Source organism: Saccopteryx leptura, chromosome 5 (genome assembly GCF_036850995.1).
Source record: "Saccopteryx leptura isolate mSacLep1 chromosome 5, mSacLep1_pri_phased_curated, whole genome shotgun sequence".
In the NCBI taxonomy this organism is placed as follows: Eukaryota; Metazoa; Chordata; class Mammalia; order Chiroptera; family Emballonuridae; genus Saccopteryx; species Saccopteryx leptura.
The window spans coordinates 119,951,656-119,977,204 of NC_089507.1; the positions used below are offsets into that span (position 1 = coordinate 119,951,656).

The following is a 25,549-nucleotide window of genomic DNA, read 5'->3' on the forward strand; positions in this document are numbered from 1 at the left end:
TGGACCATGGTCCTCATCTTTGACCTCCACAGATCCTCACTTTAGATATCTGATCACCTCTTTCTTTTTTCCACTATCCCTTTATCATTTATGAGGAAAACCAAAACTTCGGCTAATTGTAAAGACCCCAGAAGGTGAACACTTCCTGAATTTTAGGATTTAGCTGTGATTTATGGATCAGAAAATTTTCAAGTTTTTTTTTGGACTTTATTTGCTTTGGATGAAACATATATGTCCTATTTCTGTGCCAAAAGTTTGTTGTGACTTGAGGAAAACCCTTCCTCTGCACAAAGAATACTTGTGAAGGCATTTCTGGTTCTACCTGTTGATCCTATAATTGCCCTCTGGGGGCTGGAACTGTGGGAACTTGAAATTAGAACATGATGAAACACCAACATAGAAAACGTTAGAAGAGCTAATGTATCATTTTTGTGCTAATCTATCAGGAGCCATCCTATTATCCTGAATTCCAACCTTGACCAGCTGTCATAAGTGACAGAGTTAGGGTGGGATTGGGATGGGATAATGAATGTCTGCAAGTGATGCAGAGACCACTGTCTGGGAACATTCTGCTGAAACATTGGCAACTTCGGGTGTGAGGCTGCAGTGACTCTGAGGTGCGTGAGGGGTCCCTTTTCAGAGTTCTTATGAGTCTTTCCTGAAATAGCCTAGGAAATAGAGGAATGAATAAATAATATGCAGTGTGCCCTCTGACCCTTGACACAGACATTTGAATTGTGTATGCATGTGGGATTTTAGAGTTCACACATCTTTTTTTCATCTTAGGACCAGGATGGCACATTCCCCCTTTTGCTGCTCTTTAAACTCATCTATATGAAGTACTGACGTGTTTCATTACCTACTCTCTTCACTTTTCCCCTCTTTTTTTTTTGATAGAGTTTTTGAGCGATTACATTCCTTATTTTAAATTCTTTGTAAATGTTTTCCCTTAAATAATGTATTTCTTCAAAATCAAGAATGACTCTTGGTGGCCCACAGGAATATATACCGTATTACTATTCTTAACATGTTTGATTTTTATTAAACTGAACCTATAAGGTGAGTGATAAAACTCCATAGTCACTTTTTAATTTTTATTTACTTTTTTTTTTTTACTAAGTGAAAGGTGGGGAGGCAGAGAAACAGACACCCACATGCATCCTGACCAGGATCCACCTGGCAAGCCCCCTACTGGGCGATGCTCTGCCTATCTGGGGCTGCTGCTCCAATGCTCAGCAACCAAGCTATTCTAGTGCCTGAGACAAGGCAATGATGCCATCCTCAGTACCTGGGGTCAGCTTGCAGAAACCATTTGAGTCATGGCTATGGAGGGGAAGAGAGAGAGAGAGAGAAGGGGAGGGAGGGTGGAGAAGCAGATGGTTGCTTCTCCTGTGTGCCCTGACTGGGAATCAAAGCTGAGTCTTCCACGTGCCAGGCTGATGCTCTACCGGTGAGCCAACCGGCCAGGGCCATAACTCCATAGTCATTGATAATTATTTTTTATACTGTATTGCCTTTATTTTCAGTCCTGTTCTTAAATCCAATGGTAATGATGATTTTTTCTTTATGTTCCCTAAATTTCACATAGATGAGTTATTATGTTCTTGTATTTTGTTGTAAAATAGCTTTATTTTTAAAGTTTTCTATGCATAAAATTTAATCAATACAGGTTTTAAGGAGAATATTTTTTATACATTTAATATATTTTGTATGATAGCACTGATATTGAAAACTGGAGAACATTTTTTTTCATTTTCTGTGGCCTGAGGTTTTAGAACTATTTCTATTTATTTCTGCATTGCTGATTCCAAATCTGAAATCTGTTTTTTGGTGCATGCTCTACCTTTTATGCAATTTTAATTATTTTTTTGTTACAGTTAATGACATGCATTGGTTTTTAAATTAGAGTTAAAGGGCAACGACTCTTAGATTGAACATAACCACAAGGCAATTAATATTTTAAAAACATCACTTTTACATAATTATAGTTGTTTTTAAATGTGAAAAATTATTATCTGATAAAAAATATTTTAAAAAATGACATATGATTGCACATTTTAATATTCCTTCGGCAATACCACCTATCCCACACTCTGAGACATTTCCGGTTCCAGTTTTCAATAGTTTTATTTCTTCTAAGGACAAAGAAAGTGAACATGGTGATCAAGTGTATTTTGATAAGATGCATGAGGAAATGGTTGTAGAATCTGAAGGGTCTTCTTCTGATGCCAACCAGTCATTAACCTCTCAGCAGTTTAGCCAACCCGAATTGAATGACTTAGTACGAGATTTGGGCCTATCAAAGAAAGCAACTGAGTTATTAGCCTCCAGGCTTCAAGAAAAGAATGTTTTCACCGGTCAGCTAAATTATCCCATTTCAGGAAGCATGAACAAATTTTTGTGGACTTTTTTTCCAAAGACAAACACTTTGTTTACTGTCATGATATCAGTAGTCTTCTCAGCCAGCTAGGCGTTACCATTTACAGTCCAACAGAATGGCGGCTATTTCTTGACAGCTCTAAATGGAGTCTGAAATGTGTTCTCCTACACAATGGTAATGTTTATGCAGCGGTTCCAACTGGTTATTCAACTCATCTGCCAGAAGATTATAATGACATAAAAATTGTCCTCGACTTTCTGAAGTATGAGGAGCATAACTGGATCATTTGTGTGGATCTTAAAATGGTAAATTTCCTGCTAGGACAACAGAGAGGTTTCACGAAGTATCCTTGCTTTCTGTGTTTGTGGGACAGCCAAGCTCGGGACAAACACTGGACACAGAAGGAGTGGCCAAAACATGAAGCTCTGGAAGTAGGGATGCAAAATATTGTGAATGAACCTGTAGTTAATCGAGACAGGATCATTTTTCCCCCACTTCACATTAAACTTGGCTTAATGAAGCAGTTTGTTTAGGCTTTGAATAGAGAAGTGAATGCTTTCAACATATTATAAATATTTCTGCTTTTCCTGCCTTGTTTTTCGAGAAAATAAAAGCAGGTGTATTCAGTGAACCTCAAATTTGAACCCTCATACGTGATGAAGAATTTGCCAGGAAGGTGAATAAGGAGGAGAAAGCAGCATGGCAGTCCTCTGTGGCAGTTACAAAGAACTTCCTTGGCAACAAAAACCAGAAAACTATGAACTTCTGGTTCAAAGGATGCTGTTGGCTTTCTGCGACATTGGATGGAACATGAGCATTAAGATTCACTTCCTGAACAGTCACCTTGATAAGTTTCCTGAAAATCTTGGAGCTGTTAGTGATGAGCAGACTACTGCTGGAGCATCAAACGAGATCGTCCTCAACAAGTACACAAACGCAAGAGCAACAAATGCAAATTTTTGCCCGAATAGAATTTAAATAAGTTTTGTGCAAGTTTTATGATTAAAATAAGTGTTTTAATATGTTCTATTTCAAAATTGTAGACAAATTCTGATGCAATCATATCTTTTAGTGTATTAGTGTATTTATTACATTATATAAATTATTATATTTTCAGAAAGATGATGCCCAAGAAGACATTCTACCTCATTATATTAAACTAAATGTTGAAAATTTTACAATAAGATGAAAACCTAAAATCTTGAATTGCAAAAAAACTGTAGCTTACAGAGAAAAACTAATGCAGATTTGAGATCAGCACACTTAAAGTAGATAAGAACAAGTATTTTTGTGGATGCGACAAAAATTTTGTTCCCCCAGTGATATAGATCTTGTTTACGAGCAGGCTGCATTCTCGGTCTCAAAGCCTGGAGTTTGAGAGTGTATAAAGGTTGGTTAGGTTAAGAATTGATTGTACATTTGTTCTGGACAGGAGTGCTGCCAGAGCTAGGCCAAGGCCACTGCGTGAGCAGCAAGCAGGATCAGTGGGTTGCCTGAGAAAGGGGCTCCTGCTGAACTTCCTAAGCCCCCATGTTAAGATACCAGCAGTGAGCTGGAGGTCATAACATTCTGCTTTAAGAAGATAAAATAGCTTGAGAAGGATAAGAGTTAGTTCTTCTTTGAATATTTGGTAGAATTCACTTGTGAAGGCATCTGGCCCAGGACTTTTCTTTGTTGGGAGTTTTTTGATAACTGTTTTGATCTCATTTGTTGTAATTAGTCTGTTTAGGTTTTCTGATTCTTCCAGATGGATTTTTGGAAGATTGTATGTTTCAAGGAATTTGTCCATTTCATCTAGGTTGTCTAATTTTTTGGCATACAGTTCTTCATAGTATTTTCTTACAATCCTTTGTATGTCTGTTGTGTCAGTTGTTATTTCTCCCCTCTCATTTCTAATTTTATTTATTTGAGACCTCTCTCTCTTTTTCTTGGTGAGTCTAGTTAAAGGTTCATCAATCTTGTTTACCTTTTCAAAAAGCCAGCTCCTAGTTTCATTGATCCTCTGTATTGTTTCTTTAGTCTCTATGTCATTTATTTCTGCTCTGATCTTTATTATTTCCTTCCTTCTACTACATTTAGGCTTTACTTGCTGTTCTCTTTCTAATTCTTTTAGATGCAGGGTTAAGTTGTTTATTTGAGCTTTTTCTAGCTTCTTAAAGTGTGCCTGTAGTGCTATGAACTTCCCTCTCAGTACTGCTTTTGCTGTGTCCCATATGGACAACTGATATTTGACAAAGGAGGTAAGGGCATACAATGGAGTAAAGACAGCCTCTTCAACAAATGGTGTTGGGAAAATTGGACAGCAACTTGCAAAAAAATGAAACTAGACCACCAACTTACACCATTCACAAAAATAAACTCAAAATGCATAAAAGACTTAAATGTAAGGCGTGAAACCATAAGCAATTTAGAAGAAAACATAGGCAGTAAGCTCTCCGACATCTCTCGCAGTGATATATTTGCTGATTTATCTCCATGGGCAAGGGAAATAAAAGACAGGATAAACAAATGGGTCTATATCAAACTAAAAAGCTTTTGCACAGCCAAAGACAATAAAAACAGAATAAAAAGACAAACTACACAGTGGGAGAACATATTTGACAGTATGTCTGATAAGGGGTTCATAACCAAAATTTATAAAGAACTTGTAAATCTCAACACCAGAAAGACAATCCAATCCAAAAATGGCCAAAAGAAATGAATACACACTTCTCCAAGGAGGATATACTGATGGCTAATAGGCATATGAAAAAATGCTCAACATCACTAATCATTAGAAAAATGCAAATTAAAACCACAATGTGATATCACCTCACACCGGTCAGAATGGCACTCATCAACAAAACAACACATAATAAGTGCTGGCGAAGATGTGGAAAAAAGGGAACCCTCCTACACTGCTGGTGGGAATGCAGACTGGTGCAGCCTCTGTAGAAAACAGTATGGAGATTCCTCAAAAAATTGAAAATCAAACTGCCTTTTTACCCAACCATTCCACTTTTAGGAATATACCCCAAGAACATCATAGAACGGTTCCAGAAGGCGAAATGCACCCCCACGTTTATAACAGCATTGTTCACAATAGCGAAGATCTGGAAACAGCCCAAGTGTCCGTCAGAGGACAAGTGGATTAAAAAGCTTTGGTACATATAAACTATGGAATACTACTCAGCCATAAGAAATGATGACATTGGATCATTTACCATGACATGGATGGACCTTGATAACATTATACGGAGTGAACTAAGTAAATCAGAAAAAACTAAGAACTATATGAACCCATGCAGAGATGGGACATAAAAATGAGACTCAGAGACATGGACAAGAATGTGATGGTAACAAGGAGTTGGGTGGAGGGGTGGGGAGGGTGCAAGGAAGGAGAGGGAGGGGGTGCAGGGAGGGGAGGGGCACAAAGAAAACCAGATACAAGGTGACGGAGGACAATTTGACTTTGGGTGAGGGGTATGCAGCATAATCAAAGGTCAAAATAATCTGGAGATGTTTTCTCAGAACATATGTACCCTGATTTGTCAATGTCACTGCATTAAAATTAATAAAAATAGGCCCTGGCCGGTTGGCTCAGTGGTAGAGCGTCGGCCTGGCATGCAGGAGTCCCGGGTTCGATTCCCGGCCAGGGCACACAGGAGAAGCACCCATCTGCTTCTCCACCCCTCCCCCTCTCCTTTCTCTCTGTCTCTCTGTTCCCCTCCCACAGCGGAGGCTCCACTGGAGCAAAGTTTGCCCAGGCTCTGAGGATGGCTCTGTGGCCTCTGCCTCAGGTGCTAGAATGGCTCTGATTGTGGCAGAGCGATGCCCCCTGGTGGGCATGCCGGGTGGATCCTGGTCAGGCACATGTGGTAGTCTGTCTGACTGGCTCCCCATTTCCAGCTTTGGAAAAATACAAAAAAAAAAATTAATAAAAATAAGATAAAACAAAAGATGAGAAATTTAATTAAATACTTAAAAACTTATCTTAGTAAAACAGCCTGTGCCTTTTTATGACTACACAGTTGAAACGATGGAACTTATTTCCAAATTTCAGTAGGCTTCAAATCATAAGGACATAGAATTTCTGTAGAAGAAGGCCTAAGGCTCAGTAGCTTTTAGGAACATGCTGGTTCTGTCCCCCTGAGCCATGGGTTGGCCTGTGTGACATGCTGCTTTCCCTAATTTAGTTTTCCTTTTATTTACCAATAGACGCTGTCTGTGCCCCAGGTATGTTGTTAGGCCATGCTTAGAATATGGCATGAAATAGTCCAGTGTTTATGAATGAGAGAATTCATCATTATATTTTAAATGTTTTTAAAGTGCTTTTAACTTTTTCTTATCAAATGTGTAGATTAGTCAGTCCATGATAAATTATCTATATGATTTTGACTTCCTTATTTACCTTTATAACATGATTATTTTACTCATTGACTTCTGAAGAAAACTCTATGATTTAGAACCAAATAAAAATTTATATTATTATAACTATATACTTAAAGATTAGATGACTGTTATAAAGTGTTTTAATGAAATTGTGTATATCTATTTTTGCTCTCTTCCTAAGTGCACTTGTAATAATATTATGGTGAATAAAATCTGGGCTAACTGTGAGGGTTTTTTATATTTTGTTATTTGGGGCTTTCTTTTTCTAGTTCTTATTTCTAAAAATAATCATTTTGTATATACAGCGGGTTTTAGAAGAAGTTTCCGTCTTAGTAGAAAAGATAAGAAAACAAACAAGTCCATGTATGAATGCAAGAAGAGTGACCAGTATGATACAGCTGACGTCCCTACATATGAGGAAGTGACCCCCTATCGGCGACAAACAAATGAGAAATACAGACTTGTGGTCTTGGTTGGTAAGTGTTGCTTTTGCATGTAATTCTGAGGAAATAAGTGAGATAGTAAGAATTTCACTTCAAAGATTATTGTGCTTGAAGTCAACTAGCTAAAACAATCTCACCCACTGTTCTCGGAGCCCTCCGCCCCTTGAGGACCGGAGGCTAATTCCCATGGAGGGCCTCCTGGGTCGGGGCACTGGCCTGTTGGCTCTGCTTTGTCTAGGCAGCACTGTCCTGGCTCCTTGTTGTACGCATCGTTACTGTCTTACTGTACCTCTCCTTAAAATTTACCAAACATTCCTAAAGCATTCCAGCCTGATTTACTTATCTATAAACCTCTCCAGTCTGTTTACTTGCTGGGCAGCCCACCAGGGGCCTCCTTCCAGCCACCAGGGAGAAGCCCTGGGCTTGAGTGTTGTCTCTGCTCCGTCTTCAGGTTTCAGAGGCTGCCTCCCAGTAGGTTTTCGATGGCATGCAAGCCTCTGGTCAGTGCTCAGAGGAAGGAGCCCTCCTTTCCTGTGACCCTCCAGCCTCTACCCCAGGTCTTTGAGAAGTCTGCACACGTCAGTCAGCTGGGGATTGTGTTGGCACACAGTCTGGACTCCCACAGGGTCCCTGAGGCCCAGGCTAATTTGGGAGTGCCTTTTGTTTTCAGCTGCTGCCGCCAGTTGCAATGTAAATGTGGTAAGGAGCCAGGCTATGCACATAGGAGGCCTTGTTGCTCTATTGAGATGGGTTCAGTGGCATTACGTTCCTCTGTTGGTGGTTATAAAGTGGCTGCAATTTATTTTGATGTCACACATGTTTTGGACTTTGTTATCATGTGTTTAAATGACAGTTTTAAAGCCTTTGGTTTTATCTTAAATTGCTGTTTAGAATTGTCCAGAGTTGATTTGTCTGTTTTGATCAACTGATTTTTTAGTATTTTCAGCCTTTATTCTGTAATTCTTATACAAAAAATAACTATTGGAATCTCTTTTAGCCCCTAACACATTATGTCCCTATTTTGGAGCAATTGCTGGTATAATGTAATTTAAAATTTTTTAACCCCTGCCTGACCGGTGGTGGTGCAGTGGATAGAGCATTGACCTAAAGCACTGTGGTCTCAGATTCAAAATCCCTAGGCCGCTGGCTTGAGCATGGGCTCACCAGTTTGAGCGCAGGGTCAGTGGCTTGAATGTGGTATCATAGACATTGACCCCAAGGTCACTGGCTTGAGCAAGGGGTCACTTGGTCTGCTGTAGCCCCCCGGTCAAGGCACATATGAGAAAGCAATCAATGAGCAACTAAGGTGCCGCAACAAAGAATTGATGCTTCTCATCTCTCTCCCTTCCTGTCTGCCCGTCTGTCTTTGTCTGTCTTTGTCTCTCTTGCATGCATGCTAATTTAAAAAAAGAGTAAATATATATTTTTAATTCCATCCATACTATCGCTGTGGCCTTTTGTGGAACATGATCTTCCATATTGGAAAGTGACAGCCAGGGCTGATATATGTGACTGTCCTTCAAAAGTATTTCCTGTTACTTTCTTCAGTGTGGTCATTGCTCAGAAAACCTCTGAGCTTGTAGGTGTGGCACATTTCTAATATTAGAAGTTTAGAGTTTATTTTTTGTAGAGTCTGAGCCAGGGTTGGAGAACAATGAGTGATGGGTCCAGGGGCACAACAGATGCCCACCCAACCCATTCTACTCCTCAGGAGCTGTATGACACCTACCATTTCAGCGTTTCTCGGGGCATCTGTTTATTCTCTGGAAAATGAGGACACTAAGAGCATCCACATCTAAGGTTTGTCTGAGGGCCAAATGAAATAGTATTTGCAAAGACTTAGACCAATTCCCGGCATCTCAGGTTTTAATTAAAAAAAAAAAAGCTCTTCTATAGTAAGTAAAAATACAAGGTGAACTTGAAATGTTCGAATACAAATAGGCTTTTGCTGATTTCAAACCTTGGTGTTCAAAGCACTTATAAGTTAAATTAGATTACTTAGCAGTTTAAAGGGACTCAAGTAGTGGACTTAAATTTTGAAAATTCTGGATTGTTCCTGAATTAACTGTTTACTTTTCATTATTGTAAAAATCATACACTTAGGAACTAGTTCCTTGGCTCCTACAACAGGTGTGGGAAAATGGAGAGAGTATAAGCACTGTGGTCCTTCCTAAGCCCAGTTTTGTTTTTCTCAGTGTTTTCAAAGCCTTTGGAAATAATGGTATTTGCTTTGAAACTGTTAGATATTGTTGAGAAGGTACATAGTTTTTATTTTCTTTCTGTTCTTACTACAATGTTGCATGATTTTTACTCTTGGACCTAATGTTCAAGAAATTAAAATCAACCTCGTTGTTAACGTGGAAAAAAATACGACAGTAGAGGACTTTGAGTTTGATCAGAAGTCTGTCATTTCCAAAGCCACAATTCAGCCACTAAAACATCTTAGGGAAAGTCTGTGATATAGTCCCTTCACCATTTAAAAGTATTTTCCTAAAAGTATGTAAAGACCAAATGTCAGGCATTTAGTATATTTTTCTTTATAAGTTTTTTCTTCGTGAAACCTGACTTTTAAAAAGTAAAGGAGGTAGTCCAAAATGGCAGTGGAGTAGGCAGATATTACAACTACCACCTTCCAGGACCAAATTGGATTACAACTTAATTTAAGAACAAGCATCTTGGAAAACCAACTTTGCACTAAACGAAGAGGACTCTATAACCAAGGATCACAGAAGAAGCCACACTGAGACTGGTAGGAAGGGAGGAGATATGGAAAAGGCTGCCCTGCTTCCAGGAGCTAGTAGAGGCTGAGGGTCTAGAGGGACTCTCACTGCGGGAAGGGTCATTTGAGAGTTGTGGGTCCTCAGCCCCAGGCCTGGAGCCCCAACCTGGAGCCCAAGAGCCTAGAAGAGGTGCCGACATAGCATTTGACAGTGAAAAGAACTGGGGTTTCTGTCTGCAAGAAAGAGGCGGAGCTCTCAGAGACACAGGCTCCCTTTTAAAGGGCCAGTGCAGAAAATCTTGTTCACAGCCACTTACCCAGGGGAGAGCTAAGAAGACTAGACTTGGCGTGAGGTGAGTGTAAAGTTAGAGGCCTATGGAGACACAGTTGGGGATGGCCACCAGAACCCTGTGCTGAGTCATTCTCCAATACTGCAGTCGCCATTTTTCCTGGGTGGAGCAGTTCCCTCTGAGCAGCATTAGCCTGGGGAAAAGCTACTGCTCTGCCCTTGGGAGTCTCTCCTGCCCTAATCATGGAGATTAGATCGTGGTGAGAAGCCAGGAAGCAGGGGGCATGTCAGTGACTCAGTTTTCTGGTGTTGAGGCTGGAGCTTTCCCCCACATGCTCCTGAGTCTAAAACTGGTGATTCTGTTCCACAGGAGATTCAATAAAAACTGTCCAGACTGTGGGAAGACCAGACCTGAATCTCAGAGGCCACACCCACTGGACTCCTGGGGCCATCCCCTACTGAGATGTGAAAAAAGTCTGGACAGACTGACACCTGGGGCAAAGGGTTGGAGCCACACCCACCACCCTTCCTAATCCCTGAATTGCCACAGGCTCTAGACCAGGGGTCTCAAACTCAACTCAGCATGTGGGCCGCAGAGCAAGATCACAGCCGTTCGGCGGGCTGCACTAGGTCTACAAAAGGCAATTGTTACGCAACACTTTTCTCACTGCAGTTGAAAACAAAAAAAAATCAGTACAACAAGCACAATCGTACATGCAGTTTACTCAGTGTCACAAAACGACCAGAACTGTAGTTCGCATCACAACTGCTGTTAACTAAGCTAATATCTAGCTAGGATGCTAGAGAAATGAAAAATACAAGTAGGCCCCTAGGCTTACTTAATTTTTTTTTTTTTTTTTTTTTTTCATTTTTCTGAAGCTGGAAACGGGGAGAGACAGTCAGACAGACTCCCGCATGCGCCCGACCGGGATCCACCCGGCATGCCCACCAGGGGCCACGCTCTGCCCACCAGGGGGCGATGCTCTGCCCATCCTGGGCGTCGCCATGTTGCGACCAGAGCCACTCTAGCGCCTGAGGCAGAGGCCACAGAGCCACGCCCAGCACCCGGGCCATCCTTGCTCCAATGGAGCCTTGGCTGTGGGAGGGGAAGAGAGAGACAGAGAGGAAAGCACGGCGGAGGGGTGGAGAAGCAAATGGGCGCTTCTCCTGTGTGCCCTGGCCGGGAATCGAACCCGGGTCCTCCGCACGCCAGGCCGACGCTCTACCGCTGAGCCAACCGGCCAGGGCGGCTTACTTAATTTTATCCAAAATATTTTGAACTTCGTGGATTAGTCTGCGGGCCGAACAAAATTGTTCGGTGGGCTGCATGCGGCCCGCGGGCCGCAAGTTTGAGACCCCTGCTCTAGACTCTACCAGAGGTTTTTTCAAGGTCAAGCCCAACAAGCAGTCAGCAAACAGAGGCTGCAGGAGGCAGAACTCAGGGAACTTTGGCATTTTAAGGGAACATTCCCCCAGGCCCAGTGTGGATAAAAGCCAGCCCAGGAGTGCAGCTTGGTATTTCCATGTGCACCTAGGCCCAGCAAAGGCAGCCACAAACTCTGGATTGCTTGTAGCTCCAAGAAAGTTGGTGAGGGCCAGTCATGGGCAGTGTCTCCCACCGGTCTGTGCTGGATTCCTGCCAGGAAGGCCCAGGGTTGGCATATCCAGGGGCCAGCTGCAGAAAGCATCATTTCAGTACCTAGCAACCATTGTTGGAGTGGTATCCTAAGGATGGGCTTCTCACACATGGCCCAGCTAAGCTGAGCTTTGCTCTCTGTGATCAGCACCAGAACAGTGGCTCATGTACATTAGATAGGGTAGAGCTTCACAATGAGCTGGCCTGGTGCTAGATATCCTGCCTCTCTGGGCTAGATTCCATAGGAGGAAGGGAGAGAAGCTTGGAGCATGGACATTTAAATTTTGGGTCCCTGTGAGGCTATTGTTTGGTCTGGTTAAGGGGCTTAGCTATTTTCTTGGGGGGCAAAGTCAGCCTCAGGAGTGGACTCTCTCAGTCTTCTTCCCTGAGTGGAGGGTCTCACCAGCTGTAAGAACTTCTGCAGAGGGGACTGTGGGCCCCACTTGATCTGAACCTGCTGCTCACCTTGCTGGGGAGAAATAAAATTTGAGTAACTAGCAGTGGCTGAGGGAATAGACTCTAGAGTAGGGGCCACATTCCCCATACTGAGCTCCTGACCAAGAGACCCATGAAGTAGGGGGACCCACTAACATTGTATTCCTAACCTGAGCTTCCCTAACACAACAAGCTTGCACCCTGTAGAGGGGTTGCTTGGGTGAGGCCAGTTTGAACCCACACTACAGTGTTTCTACAGAAAACACTGTGGATAGACCAGACAGGAGGTGTAGCAGCTGAAAAGTGGAGGCAAATCTTATGCAACTTTGGGCTCTTATGGAGCTGCTGTCATCTCTAAGCAGGAAGAAGCTGATCCTTATACACAGGTTGGCACCTCCCATACTACTCAGGCACAGAAAACACTGACACAAATAACAAACAGAGCAGTTGCTGCAGACAGGTAGCCCACAGCAGGTTAAAAACAATATCTGATGCCAACCCAGGAAGATCTAGAACCAACACAACTGGTAGTAGGTGGCAGACATCAGCAACCCTAGACCCAGCTAGCTACACAAGCAGCATGCCCAAAGGAGGAGTCTAGCAGGCACCAGACACTGTGTAGAATAAATATGCTCAACAGGACAGACATTGCATAGTGTGTAATATACATGATCAGGGATGACCCTTAGAGACAGCCAGCCTGGAGGGATAACCGTAACCATGAAAGGGCCAACTGCATTCAAAAATCACGTACAACAGGAGGGGAAATAGTACCCTAAAGAAGCATTCCTAGAGCAAGGAAAACAGATGTCCTAGAGGTGAGTACCACTGAGTACATCTTCCTCATAAAGACACCACAAAAATTTCAAAGAAAGACAGTGCTACCTAATACACAGATAAAATGGGCAAAGAAATGCAACCCAAATGAGTCAACAAGAGAAATCCCCTGAAAAAGAAGAAAATGAAATGAAAGAAACCAAACTACCAGATGCAAAGTTTAATGATTTTTAGGATGCTCAAAGGATCTTAGAGCAACAATGAATGGTCATAAAGAGAACCTAAATAAAGAGATAGCAAGCATCAAAAAGGACACTGAAAGATTAAAAAAGGACCAGTCAAACAAAAAGGGCATTAGAATAAAAATTTTAAAAACCAGTCCAAAATCACAAATACAGTATCAGAAATGAAGACTGTACTAGAAGGAATCAATAGCAGGCTGGATGAATCAGAGGATCAAATCAGCAATTTAGAAGACAAGATAAACAGAAGCACAGAAATGGAGCAGCAAAATGAAAAGAGGCACAAGAAGACTAAGACCTCTGTCACAGCATAAGAGAAACAACATCCGCATCATAGGGGTTCCTGAAAGAGAAGAGAATAAACAAGGGATAAAGAACCTGTTTGAAGAAATCTTAATTGAAAATTTCCCTTAATTGTTGAGGGAAAAAGTCACAAAGGTTCAAGAAGCACAGAGAGTTCCATTAAAGAGGAAACCAAGGAGGACTACAACAAGATACATCATAATTAAAATGCCAAACTTAAGAGACAAAGAAAGAATTTTAAAAGCTGCAAGATAAAAGCAGTTAATTATTTACAGAGGAGCACTCATAAGGATGACATCCAACTTTTCAACAGAAACACTTGAGGCAGAAGGGATTGGCAAGAAATATTCAAAGTGATGCAAATCAGTAACTTACAACTAAGACTTCTTTATTCAGCAAGGCTATCGTTTAAAATTGATAAAGAAATAAAAAACTTCCCAAACAACTCAAGGAATTCATTACGACCAAACCAGTACTTTAAGAAATGTTAAGGAGCTTGCTGTAAAAAGTGCAAAGGAAAAAGAGAAATCGAAAAAAAGAGGAATGTAGATTTAAAGAATAAAATGGCAATAAATAAGTACATATAAATAATAATCTTAAATGTAAATGGATTAAATGCTCCAATCAAAAGACATAGGGTAGCTGTGTGGAAAAGAAAACAGGACCCGTACATATTCTGTCTACAAGAGACCCACCTCAGAACAAAATATACACATAGACTTAAAGTGAAGGGATGGAAAAAGTACTTCATGCAAATGGAAATAAAGAAAAAAAGCTGGGGTAGCAATACTTATATCTGACAAAATAGACTTTAAAACAAAGGCTTTAGTAAGGGATAAAGAAGGTCACTACATAATGATGAAGGAATCCAACAGGGGGATATTACCATTGTAAATATTTATGTACCTAATATAGTAGCACTTAAATATGTAAAACAGATTTGATGGATATAAAGAGTGAGATTGACAGCAATACTATATAATAGTAGGGGACTTTAATACCCCACTAACATCAATGGATAGATCTTCCAGAGAGAAAATTAACAAAGAACAGTGGCCTTAAATGACACACTAGATCAGGGGTTGGGAACTTTTCTGGCTGAGAGAGCCATGAACACCACATATTTTAAAATGTAATTCCGCAAGAGCCATACAATGACCCCTGTATGTTACGCATTATCCAATAAAAATTTGGTGTTGTCCCGGAGGACAGCTGTGATTGGCTCCAGCCACCCGCAACCATGTACATAAGTGGTAGGAAATGAATGGATTGTAATACATGAGAATGTTTTATATTTTTAATGTTATTATATTTTTTTATTAAAGATTTGTCTGCGAGCCAGATGCAGCCATCAAAAGAGCCACATCTGGCTCACGAGCCATAGGTTCCCGACCCCTGCACTAGATCAACTAGATTTCATTGATATCTTCAGAGCCTTTCACCCCAAAGCATCAGAATATATATTCTTTTCAAGTGCTTATGGTACATTCTCTAGGATAGACCATATGTTAGGACACAAAACAAGTCTCAGTACATTTAAAAAGATTAAAATCATATCAAGCATCTTCTCTGATCACAATGGCATGAAACTAGAAATAAACTACAATAGAAAAACTGAAAAACATTCAAATACTTGGGGGTTAAATAAATAGCATGTTATTAAATAAGAAATGGGTTAACAGCAAGATCAAGGAAGAAATCAGAAGTTTCCTTGAGACAAATGAAAATGAAGATCAAACAATTCAATATTTATGGGACACAGCGAAAGCAGTCCATGAGGGAAGTTCATAACATTTCAGGCATACCTTAAGTAGCAAGAAAAAGCTCAGATAAACAACTTAACCCTGAATCTAAAAGAACTAGAAAAAGAACATCAAATAAAGCCCAGAAGAAACAGAAGGAAGGAAATAATAAAGATGAGAGTGGAAATAAATGACATAGCGGATAAAAGAACTATACAAAAGATCAATGAAAGCAAGAGCTGGTTCTTTGAAAAGTTAAACAAGATTGACGAACCTTTAACCAGACTTATCAAGAAAAAAAGAGGATTCAAATATGTAAAATTAGAAAGGAAAGTGGAGAAGTAACAACTGACACCACAGATATACAGAAGATTGTAAGAAAATACTATGAAGATCTGTATGCCAAAAAGTTAAGACAACCTAGTTGAAATGGATGAATTCCTAGAAACATACAATCTTTTAAAACTCCATCTGGAAGAATCAGAAAACCTAAACACACCGATTACGACAAATGAAATTGAAGCAGTTATCAAAAAACTTCAAGCAAACAAAAATCCTTGACCAGATTGCTTCACAGGCGAATTTTACCAAACACATTCAAAGAAGAACTGACACTAATCCTTCTCAAGCTATTTCAGAAAATTCAAGAGGAGGGAAGACTTCCAAGCTCCTTTTATGAGGCAAGCATTGTCCTCATTCCAAAACCAGGTAAAGACACTACAAAGAAAGAAAACTATTGGCCAATATCTCTGATGAATATAGATGCTAAAATTCTCAACAAAATATTAGTAAATTAGATCCAGCAATACATCCAAAAGATCATACATCACGATCAAGTGTGGTTCATTCTGGGGAGGCAAGGCTGGTAAAACATTCGCAAATCAATCAGTGTAATTCATCACATAAACAAAAGGAAGGATAAAAATTGTATGATTATATCAATAGATGGAGAAAAAGCATTTGATAAAAATCCAATACATTTATGATCAAAACTCTCAGCAAAGTGGGAATACAGGGAACATATCTCAACATGATAAAGGCCATCTATGATAAACTGACAGCCAATATCATACTCAATGGGCAAAAATTAAAAGCAATTCCCATAAGATCAGGAACAAGGCAGGGGTGCCCTTTTTTACCACTCTTATTCAACGTAGTTCTGGAAGTTCTAGCCACAACCATCAGATAAGAAGAAGAAATAAAAGACATCCAAATTGGAAAAGAAAAAGTAAAACTATCATTTGCTGATGACATGATACTGTACATAGAAAACCCTAAAGTCTCAGTCAAAAAACTACTAGACCTGATAATTGAATTCAGCAAGATGGCAGGATATAAAATTAATATTCAGAAATCAGACACCTGTAAAACCCAAAGTCATCATTGGGTTTATGAGTATGATGGATTTAAAATTATAATCCTTGTACCTAAAGGATAAATATGATCTTTATTAGTAACAGTTGGCTTCTTATGCCATTGGTTCAACTTAAATGTTTATACTCCAACTTAATTTCTAGATATCAATTACAGTTATATTCATTCAGCTGATTTTTTTTACCGACTGTGTCAGGTTTTGTCCTCAGCACATGGTTTTGTTAGTGAACAGCACAAACATTCTTGCCCTTGTGGTGTTATAAATTCTAATGGGAGGACATAGACAAAAAATAACTATAGTAAATAGAGGATTTAAAATGATGGCAAAGTAAATAGAAGCTACACTTCTGCCTCCTAGGACAAACTGGAATTAAAACTAAATTATAGAACAATCAACCTTAATAACCACCTGAAGACTAGCTGAAGAGAAGTCTTACAACCAGGGATTTACAGAAGCAGCCACATAAAGACTGGTAGGAAGGGTGGAGACACGAAAAAGGCTGACCCTACTCCTACAGGCTGCAGTTGAGGTTATAGAGGAGTATCTCAGCTGCAGATATTCCCCCTGAGGAACATGGGGTCCAAACCCCAGGCTGGGCTCTTCATCTCAGAGCACCAGAGCAAGGAGAAAATGCCCATATGACATCTGCCTGTAAAAAGCAGTGGAGTTTCTGTCCACCAGGGAGAGATGGGGGTTCACTTGACTCACAGACACCCTCTTAAAGGACCAATGTACAAAATTTCATTTACATCCACTCACCTTGGGCTCCTGCAGAGGGAGGACAGGGCAGAGTAGAGTTGTGCGAGTCTAGTCTGGGGTTTGTGGCTCTGGAGGGGCAGCTGGAAGGATGGCCATCAGAATCCTTAAGCTGAGTCACTCTACTTTCCCATAGATGCCATTTTTCTGAGTGGAGCTCTTCCTATCCTGTAGCATCTGCCTTGGGGGAAAGCAATAGCCCCAACTTCTGGATTTCCTCTTACCCACCCTGTGACACATCGTGCTGAGGAGTGCATCCAGAGGCTCTTCCAGTGACTGAGCTTTGACAGACAGCTGGCAGGCTGAGGCAGATGAAGGCAGATCTCAGGGTGACTTGAGACTTTTGCTGACCCACCTCCTGGCCTCCTGCTGGTAAAGCCCGCCTTGCTGCACAGCTTGATTCTTCCTGTGTGCACCCAGGCCCAGCCTAGGCAGCCACAAAGTATGGCATTTTGTAGCTCCATACAGGTTGCCAAGGGCCAGTCACAGACAGTGTCTTACACTGGCCTGCATCAGAGTTTCTTTCAGGACGCCCAGAACCAGCAGACCCAGTGACCAGCAACAGTCCTAAGGGTAGGACCCAGTAAGCTTCACAAGCAGCATATCCAGAGGGAGATGTCAGCAGGCACCAAATCCTGCTGAGGATTCCATTTCATGTGGTCAGCACCTGCACAGGAACTCACACACCATTGTTGAAGTTGAGCCTCACAGTCAGCCAGACTGAGTGTGGATCCCGCACATGAATGGGCCAATAGCAATCAAGTTTCGATTACAACAAGATGCTCATATAACTAATACAAGGGATATTTCTGGAGTACCCAGCTCAGGCAATCAATGAAACTACCACTGGACACCTAATACATAAGGCCACCTCACAAAAACTGGGAGTGATAGCAGATTTATCGAACACATTTAAAAGAACAAACGAAAAAAAGCAGCCAAAATGGGAAAAAGAAACAAGCCCCCTGCCTGACCAGGCGGTGGCGCAGTGGATAGAGCATCAGACTGGGATGCGGAGGACCCAGGTTTGAGACCCCGAAGTTGTCAGCTTGAGCAAGGGCTCATCTGGTTTGAGCAAGGCTCACCAGCTTGTACCCAAGGTTACTGGCTTGAGCAGGGGGTTACTCGGTCTGCTGTAGCCCCACGGTCAAGGCACATACAAGAAAGCAATCAATGAACAACTAAGGTGTTGCAATGAAAAACTGATAATTGATGCTTCTCATCTCTCTTGTTCCTGTCTGTCTGTCCCTATCTATCCCTCTCTCAGACTCTCTCTGTCTCTGAAAAAGAAAAGAAAAGAAAAGAAACAAGCCCCTATATGAAGGAACAGGAAAAATCTCCAGAAAAAGAGTTAAATGAAATAGAGGCCAGCAATTTATCAGATATAGACTTTAAAGTAATGGTTATAAGGATGCTTAACAGCATGACAAGGACATAGGCACCATAAAAGTGGACAAGTCAGAAATAAAGAATACAGTAACTAAGTGAAGAATACACTGCAAGTAATAAAGAGTAGGTTGGATGAAGAAGAGGATCAAAGCAGTGATTTTGAAGACAAGATAGAGAAAAACACCCGATCAAAGCAGCAAAAAGGGAAAAGAACTAAAGAGAATGATGATAGGTTAAGGGACCTTTGGGACAACATGAAGCATAATAACATCTACATTGTAGGAGTACCAGCAAGAAAAGAGAGAGAGCAAGGGATTGAGAACATATTTGAATAAATTATGATTGAAAACTTCTCTAACCTAGTAAAGGAAAAAGACACCCAAGTCCAGGAAGCACAGAGAGTACCATACAGGATGGACCCAAATAGGACCACACCAAGACACATCAAAATTAAAGTGGCAATGGTTTAACACAAAGAATCTTAAAATCCATTAAAGAAAGAGTTAGTTACCTACAAAGGAGCTCCCATAAGGTTGTCAGCAGATTTCTCATCAGAAACATTTCAAGCCAGAAGAATTTGGCGTGAAAGACATGCAACCAAGACTCCTTTACCTGACAACACTATCATTTAAAATTGAGGAGAAATAATGACCTTTCCAGACAAAGAAAAGCTAAAGAGGTTTGTTAACACCAAACCAATTGTAAGAATGTTCAATGGCCTGCTTGAAGAAGGAGCAGGAGGAGGAGGAAAAACAAGAGGAACATAAGAGAACAAAATGTCAATAGATACATACCTATCATCACTTTAAATTTAAATGGCTTAAATGCTCCTATCAAAAGACATAGAATAGCTGAATGGATAAGAAAAAAAGACTCATACATATGCTTTCTACAAGAGACCCACTTCAGAACCAAAGATACATACAGACTGAAATAAGGGATAGAAAAAATATACTTAATGCAAATGTAAATGAAGGAAGAAAAACTGGGGTACCAATACTTGCATCTTACAAAATAGACTTTAAAACAAAGACTATAGTAAGAGATAAAGAAAGACAGTATCTTTATTATATGCGGCTTAAGTGTCTGTCGCTGATAGCTTATTGGTTGCTTGCGTAACTGTACTAGCCAATGGGGTGAAGTTGCCACGGCTGAACACAAATTGAGCGTGTCAGGGGAAGGTGAACATTTGTTTGCATTGGCAATCATCTGTTTTACATAAAAACTACGTCTTAACGTAATTTCTTTTAAGAATGCCTCCTAGAAAATACAGCACTGAAGAGGAGAGAAAAGGAGCTAAAGCTTCACAAAAAACGGCTTTCTCGACAAAAAGAAACCACTGAGCAGAGAAAGACAAGGCTTGCTTCCATCGCAGAGCAAATGCGTCTTTCTCGGCAAAGTGAGACTGATGAGCATAGAGAAACAAGGCTTGCCTCAGATGCAAGACAAAAAAGCCTGTCTCGACAAAATGAGTCCCTTGAACAAAGGCAGGAGAGAAATGCAAAAAAACGACAGAGTAATGCTGACCAAAACGCAAAAAGGATTAAAACAGTTTCAAACAGAGAAACTTTAATTTTTGAGCATTCCTCTGGTGACATGAATATTAAATGTGAACACTGTCAGTCCTTAAACTTCAAGTTAGAAACTAATCGATTTGACCATGGCAAGAAAGGATTTTCTCAATGTTGCAAGTACAGAAACATTGTAGTTCCACTAATTGAGAATTATTCACCACTCTTGAATAAATTATTGACTAATCAGCATCCAAATAGCAAACAGTACATGGATAGCATTCGATCCATTAATAGTTCATTTGCTTTTGCGTCCATGGGAAATAAACCAATTGACTTGCCTGGACCAGGACTTTATTGCCTTTGACTTCATAGTCAAGTTTACCATCAAACTGGAACTTTGCATCCTTCTGACGGGAAAAGAAAGTTTGCTCAATTATATATACTTGATCCCTCAGAAGCCAGTTTGGCACCTTTAGAATGGAATAAAAGAGTTCCTGAGACCTTACTTAATGAAATGGGGGAATTATTTCAAGACATTAACCCATTTGCTACTGCATATAAAATGATGCACAAAGTTGAAAAGGGCCAAACGCTTAAGCGTGTTGGCATTTTTTTACCTGAGCCTGCATTTGGACACGGTCAACTTTATGTTGCCTGTTCAAGAGTTCGTGAAAGAACGGACGTAAAATTAAAAATAATTGATGCTCCTCTGCAAGGCGAGCTTAAAAATGATGGAAAGATCTACACAAGAAATGTTGTGTACAAAGAGATCTTTGACATGTGAATTAACATTTTATTATTTAAATCACCTTTATTTATTGAGCTAACGGTGGCTCTTAAGAAATGTACCGCCAGTGGTTTCCTTCATTGCACTCTACTTTAAGCAATTAAGCAAGTAGAAGGGGGAAACCCCATGGGGCACTAAGCAAAGGGGCATCCTCGCCACCTGCCCTGGGTAATTCAGTTTGAATTAGCAGACACCTTTGCACAAATCATTTTAATTACAATTTATAATATCTAGAACAGTGGTCATTTCGTATGACCGCCGGGCTTTCTAGTGTAATGATAAAGGGAGAAATCCAACAAGAGGATATAATCCTTGTAAACATTAATGCACCCAATGTAGGAGCACCTATATATGTAAAACAAATCATGATGGACATAAAGAGGGGACTGACAGTAATACAGTCATAGTAGGAGATTTTAACACCCCATTGACACAAATAGATAGACCTTCCAGACAGAAAATAAACTAGGAAATGGTGGCCTTCACTGACACACTAGGTCAGCTGGATTTAATTGATATCTTCTGAGCATTTCACCCCAAAGCAGCAGAATGTACATTATTTTCAAATGTACTTAGACCATTTTCTAGGAGAGATCACATGTTGAAACACAAAGCAAATCTCAAAAAATGTAAGAAGATTGAAATTGTGTTAAGCATCTTCTCTGACCACAGTGGCATGAAACTAGAAATCAATCACAAGAAAAAAACTGAAAAACAAAAATATGGAGGCTAAACAATATGTTACTAAACAATGTGTGTGGATTAGAATGAGACCAAGAAAGAAATCAAATGATATCTTAAATAAAAATACAATACAACAACCCCTAATCTATGCGATACAGTGAAAGCAGTCCTAAGGAAATTCATAGCAGGCCTACCTCAAGAAACAAGGAAAATATCAAATAAACAATCTAACTTTAACATAAAGAAAATAGAAAAAGAATAACAAGCAAAGCACAAAGTGAGTAGAAGGAAGGAAATAATAAAAGTCCAAGCAGAAATAAACAAAATAGGGTCTATAAAAAATGACATAAAAGATCGATGAAACCACAAACTTGTTCTTTGAAACGATAAACAAGATCGACAAACCTTTAATGAGACTCATGAAAAAAAGAGGGCCTGGCTGGGTAGCTCAGTTGGTTGGAACTTTATCCTAATATGCCAAGTTGCAGGTTCTGTGCCCAGTCAGGTCACATAAAAGAATCAACCAATAAATGCAAAAGTAAGTGGAACAACAAATTGGTTTCTCTCTTTCTCCCTTCCTTTTCAATCAATCAATAAGTAAAATTTTAAAAAGACAGAAAGGACCCAAGCAAAATCAGAAATGAAAAAGGGAAAGTAACAACTGACACCAAAGAATTACAAAGGATTGTCAGAAAATATTACGACTATATGCCAACAAATTGGACAATCTGGACAAAATAGATAAATTCCTAGAAACATACAATATTCCAAAAATTAATTAGGAATAATCAGAATCTGAATAGATTACAGCTAGTGAAATTGAAAAGGTAATCAAAAACTCCCAGCAAACAAAAGTCCTGGACTGAATGGCTTCACAGGTAAATTTTACCAAACACTGAAAGAATAACTATCACCTATCCTTCTCAAACTATTCCTAGAAATTCAAGAGGAGGGAAGGCTCCCAAGCTTATTTTATGAGGCCAGCATTATGCTAATTCTATAACCAGATTAAGACACTACAAAGAAAGAAAACTGTTGGCCAATATCATTGATGAACATAAATGTTAAAATCTTCAACAAAATATTAGCAAACCAGAATCAACAATACATTACAAAGATCTTATACCATAATCAAGTGGGATTCCGGGAATGCAAGTTGGCACAATATCTGCAAATCAATAAGTATTATACACCACATCAACAAAATAAAGGATAAAAATCACATGGTCATATCAATAGATACAGAAAAAGCATTTGATAAAACCCAGCATCCATTTATGATAAAAACTCTTGGCAAAATGGAATAGAGGGAACATATTTCAACATAATAAAGACCACATATTACAAACCCACAGCCAACATCATACTCAATGGGCAAAACTATGAGCAGGAACAAGACAGGTATGTCCTCTTTCACCAGTCTTAATCAACATGGTACTGGAAGTCTTAGCCACAGCAATCAGACAAAAAGAAGAAATGAAAAGCAAATTGGAAAGGAAGAAGTAAAATTGTCATTATTTTAAGATGACATTATATTGTATATACAGACCCTAAAGATTCCACCAAAAAACTACTAGAACTGAACATGAATTCAGTAAAATAGCAGGATACAAAATAAATATCCAGAGATCAGTTGCATTTTTATACACTACTAATGAACTATCAGAAAGAGAAACTAAGAAAACAGTCCTATTCACAATATCTTCAAAAAGAATAAAATACTAGCCTTGTTTGGCTACCTTTGATGGTTGGAACATTGTTCTAATACACCAAGGTTGTGAGTTCAATCCCTGGTCAAAGCACATACAAGAATCAACCAATGAGTGCATAAACAAGTGGAACAACAAAATTGATGTTTCTTTTTCTCTCTCCTTTACTCCTTTCTCTAAAATCAATAAATAAAAACTCAAAGAGAATAAAATACCTAGGAATAAATTTTTTATTGACTTTTTTTTAAAGAGAGAGAAACATTAATCTATTATTTCACTCATTCATGCATTTATTGATTGATTCCTGTATGTGTCTTGACCAGGGATTACACTCACAATTGTGGTGTATTGGGACTCTGCTTCATCCAACTGAGCTACTCAGCCAAGGCCTACCTAGGAATCAGCTAATCAAGGATATAAAAGACCTGGACTTAAAAAATTATAAAACACTGAAGAAAAAAATTTGAAGATACAAATAAGTGAAAGCATATACCTTGTTCATGGATAGGAAGAATTAATATCATTAAAATGTCCATACTACCCAAAGCAATCTATAGGTTTAGTGCAATTACTATTAAGTTTACCAATGGAGGTGACCAGAGAAATGGCGTGGTAAGGAGTGATACCGATAAATCTCCCCCAAAATTCAACAAGACCTTCAACCAGAGACAGAAAAATCTATCCTTGGAGCCTCCAGCAGTCCCACACTAGTACACAAAGGTATGATCAAGCGAAAAATTGACTAAATATATAATCAACCCCGAAGGAAATAAGACGGAGGAAGAAACACTCTGCCTTCCTCACTAACCTAAATAAGGGCTGCTTTCACTGGGAACTGAGAGCATAGGAACTAAGGCAGGCATAGGGTGTGAATAGTACCAGACTGCAGCACAAACGTCCAAACCAGGCTGTGGCATGGACATCCAAACCAAGGAAAAACTGTGCTTGTGGCAACCCAGTCAACACAAGCTAATGCTCGTGCCAAATCCAGACAAAGAAAGGCAAGTGGGGCAGCCATCACCTTGATCTCCTGGTCGGTGTGCACAGACAGTGTACGAAAGATTCCTCCTAGATCCCCGGGAGTGGGCACCCATGTTACCAGACAGAGGGGCAGAGTCAGAGGCCTTTGTGTGGGCTGAAACCGGAGTCTCAGTGTCGCCCCTGCGCCCTGAAAAAGTGGCGCGTGGGGAGTGAGTGGGAGCGAAATTCCCCTACACTCGAACTTCTCCCGGCAGGGAAGGTGCCTCACTAGGAGTGAGAGGCAGCCGGCCTGACATCCTGGTCGGTGAGCACGGAGAATGGGTGAGAGATTCCCTAGGGAGAGGGCGCCCGTGTTCCTGGACAGAGGGGCAGAGTCAGAGGCCTTTCTGTGGGCCAAATCCGGAGTCTCAGTGTCACTCCTGCGCCCTGAAAAAGCGGTGCGTGGGGAGTGAGCGAGAGTGAAATTTCCCTATGCTCGAACTTCTCCCAGCGGGGAGGGCGCCACACCCAGGGAGAGAGGCAGCCGGCGTGATATCCTGGTCGGCAAAAGCAGATAGTGGGCAAGAGATTCCCCTGGGAGTGGGCGCCCATGTTCCCAGAGAGAGGGGCAGAGTCAGAGGCCTTTGCGTGGGCTCTGACCAGAGTCTCAGTGTCACTGACCCTGTGCCCTGAAGAGTGGCACGCGAAAGCGAGACTCCCTACACTTGAACTTCTCCAGACTGGTGGGGCACCTCACCCAGCCATACAGGCTAACAGACCCATGAAGAATTAGCTTAACCCACAGTCTGCTGCCTCCCAACTGACCTATGTGACCCTAACTGACAAGATCTCTCTCAGGTCAGCGATCTAAGACAAGAGGGGAGATATTTTTTAGTACCTCTTGTTATGCTATGCACATAGGGGTGGGGGAAACCTCTGATTGGCAGAGCTTGCATACTCAGGGATATATGTTAAAAAGAGGGATTTGACAGCTTGTAAGTCCTCCTGCTTTGCAAACAGTGACTAGGGCATCTTCTA

The 25,549-nt window shown here is 40.5% G+C and overlaps 1 protein-coding gene across 3 annotated transcripts in view; it reads left to right on the plus strand.

Moving 5' to 3' along the window:
- MPP7 (MAGUK p55 scaffold protein 7) overlaps positions 1 to 25,549 on the plus strand; it is a 314,869-nt gene that overhangs the window by 258,015 nt on the left and 31,305 nt on the right. For 2 of the 3 annotated variants that reach the window (XM_066386897.1, XM_066386898.1), the window contains one exon: positions 7,057 to 7,227. The exons of the other annotated variant lie outside the window; for it this stretch is intronic. In XM_066386897.1, the coding sequence (XP_066242994.1) occupies positions 7,057 to 7,227 (171 nt within the window). The remainder of the gene's footprint in view (positions 1 to 7,056; positions 7,228 to 25,549) is intronic. 3 annotated transcript variants of the gene reach the window in all.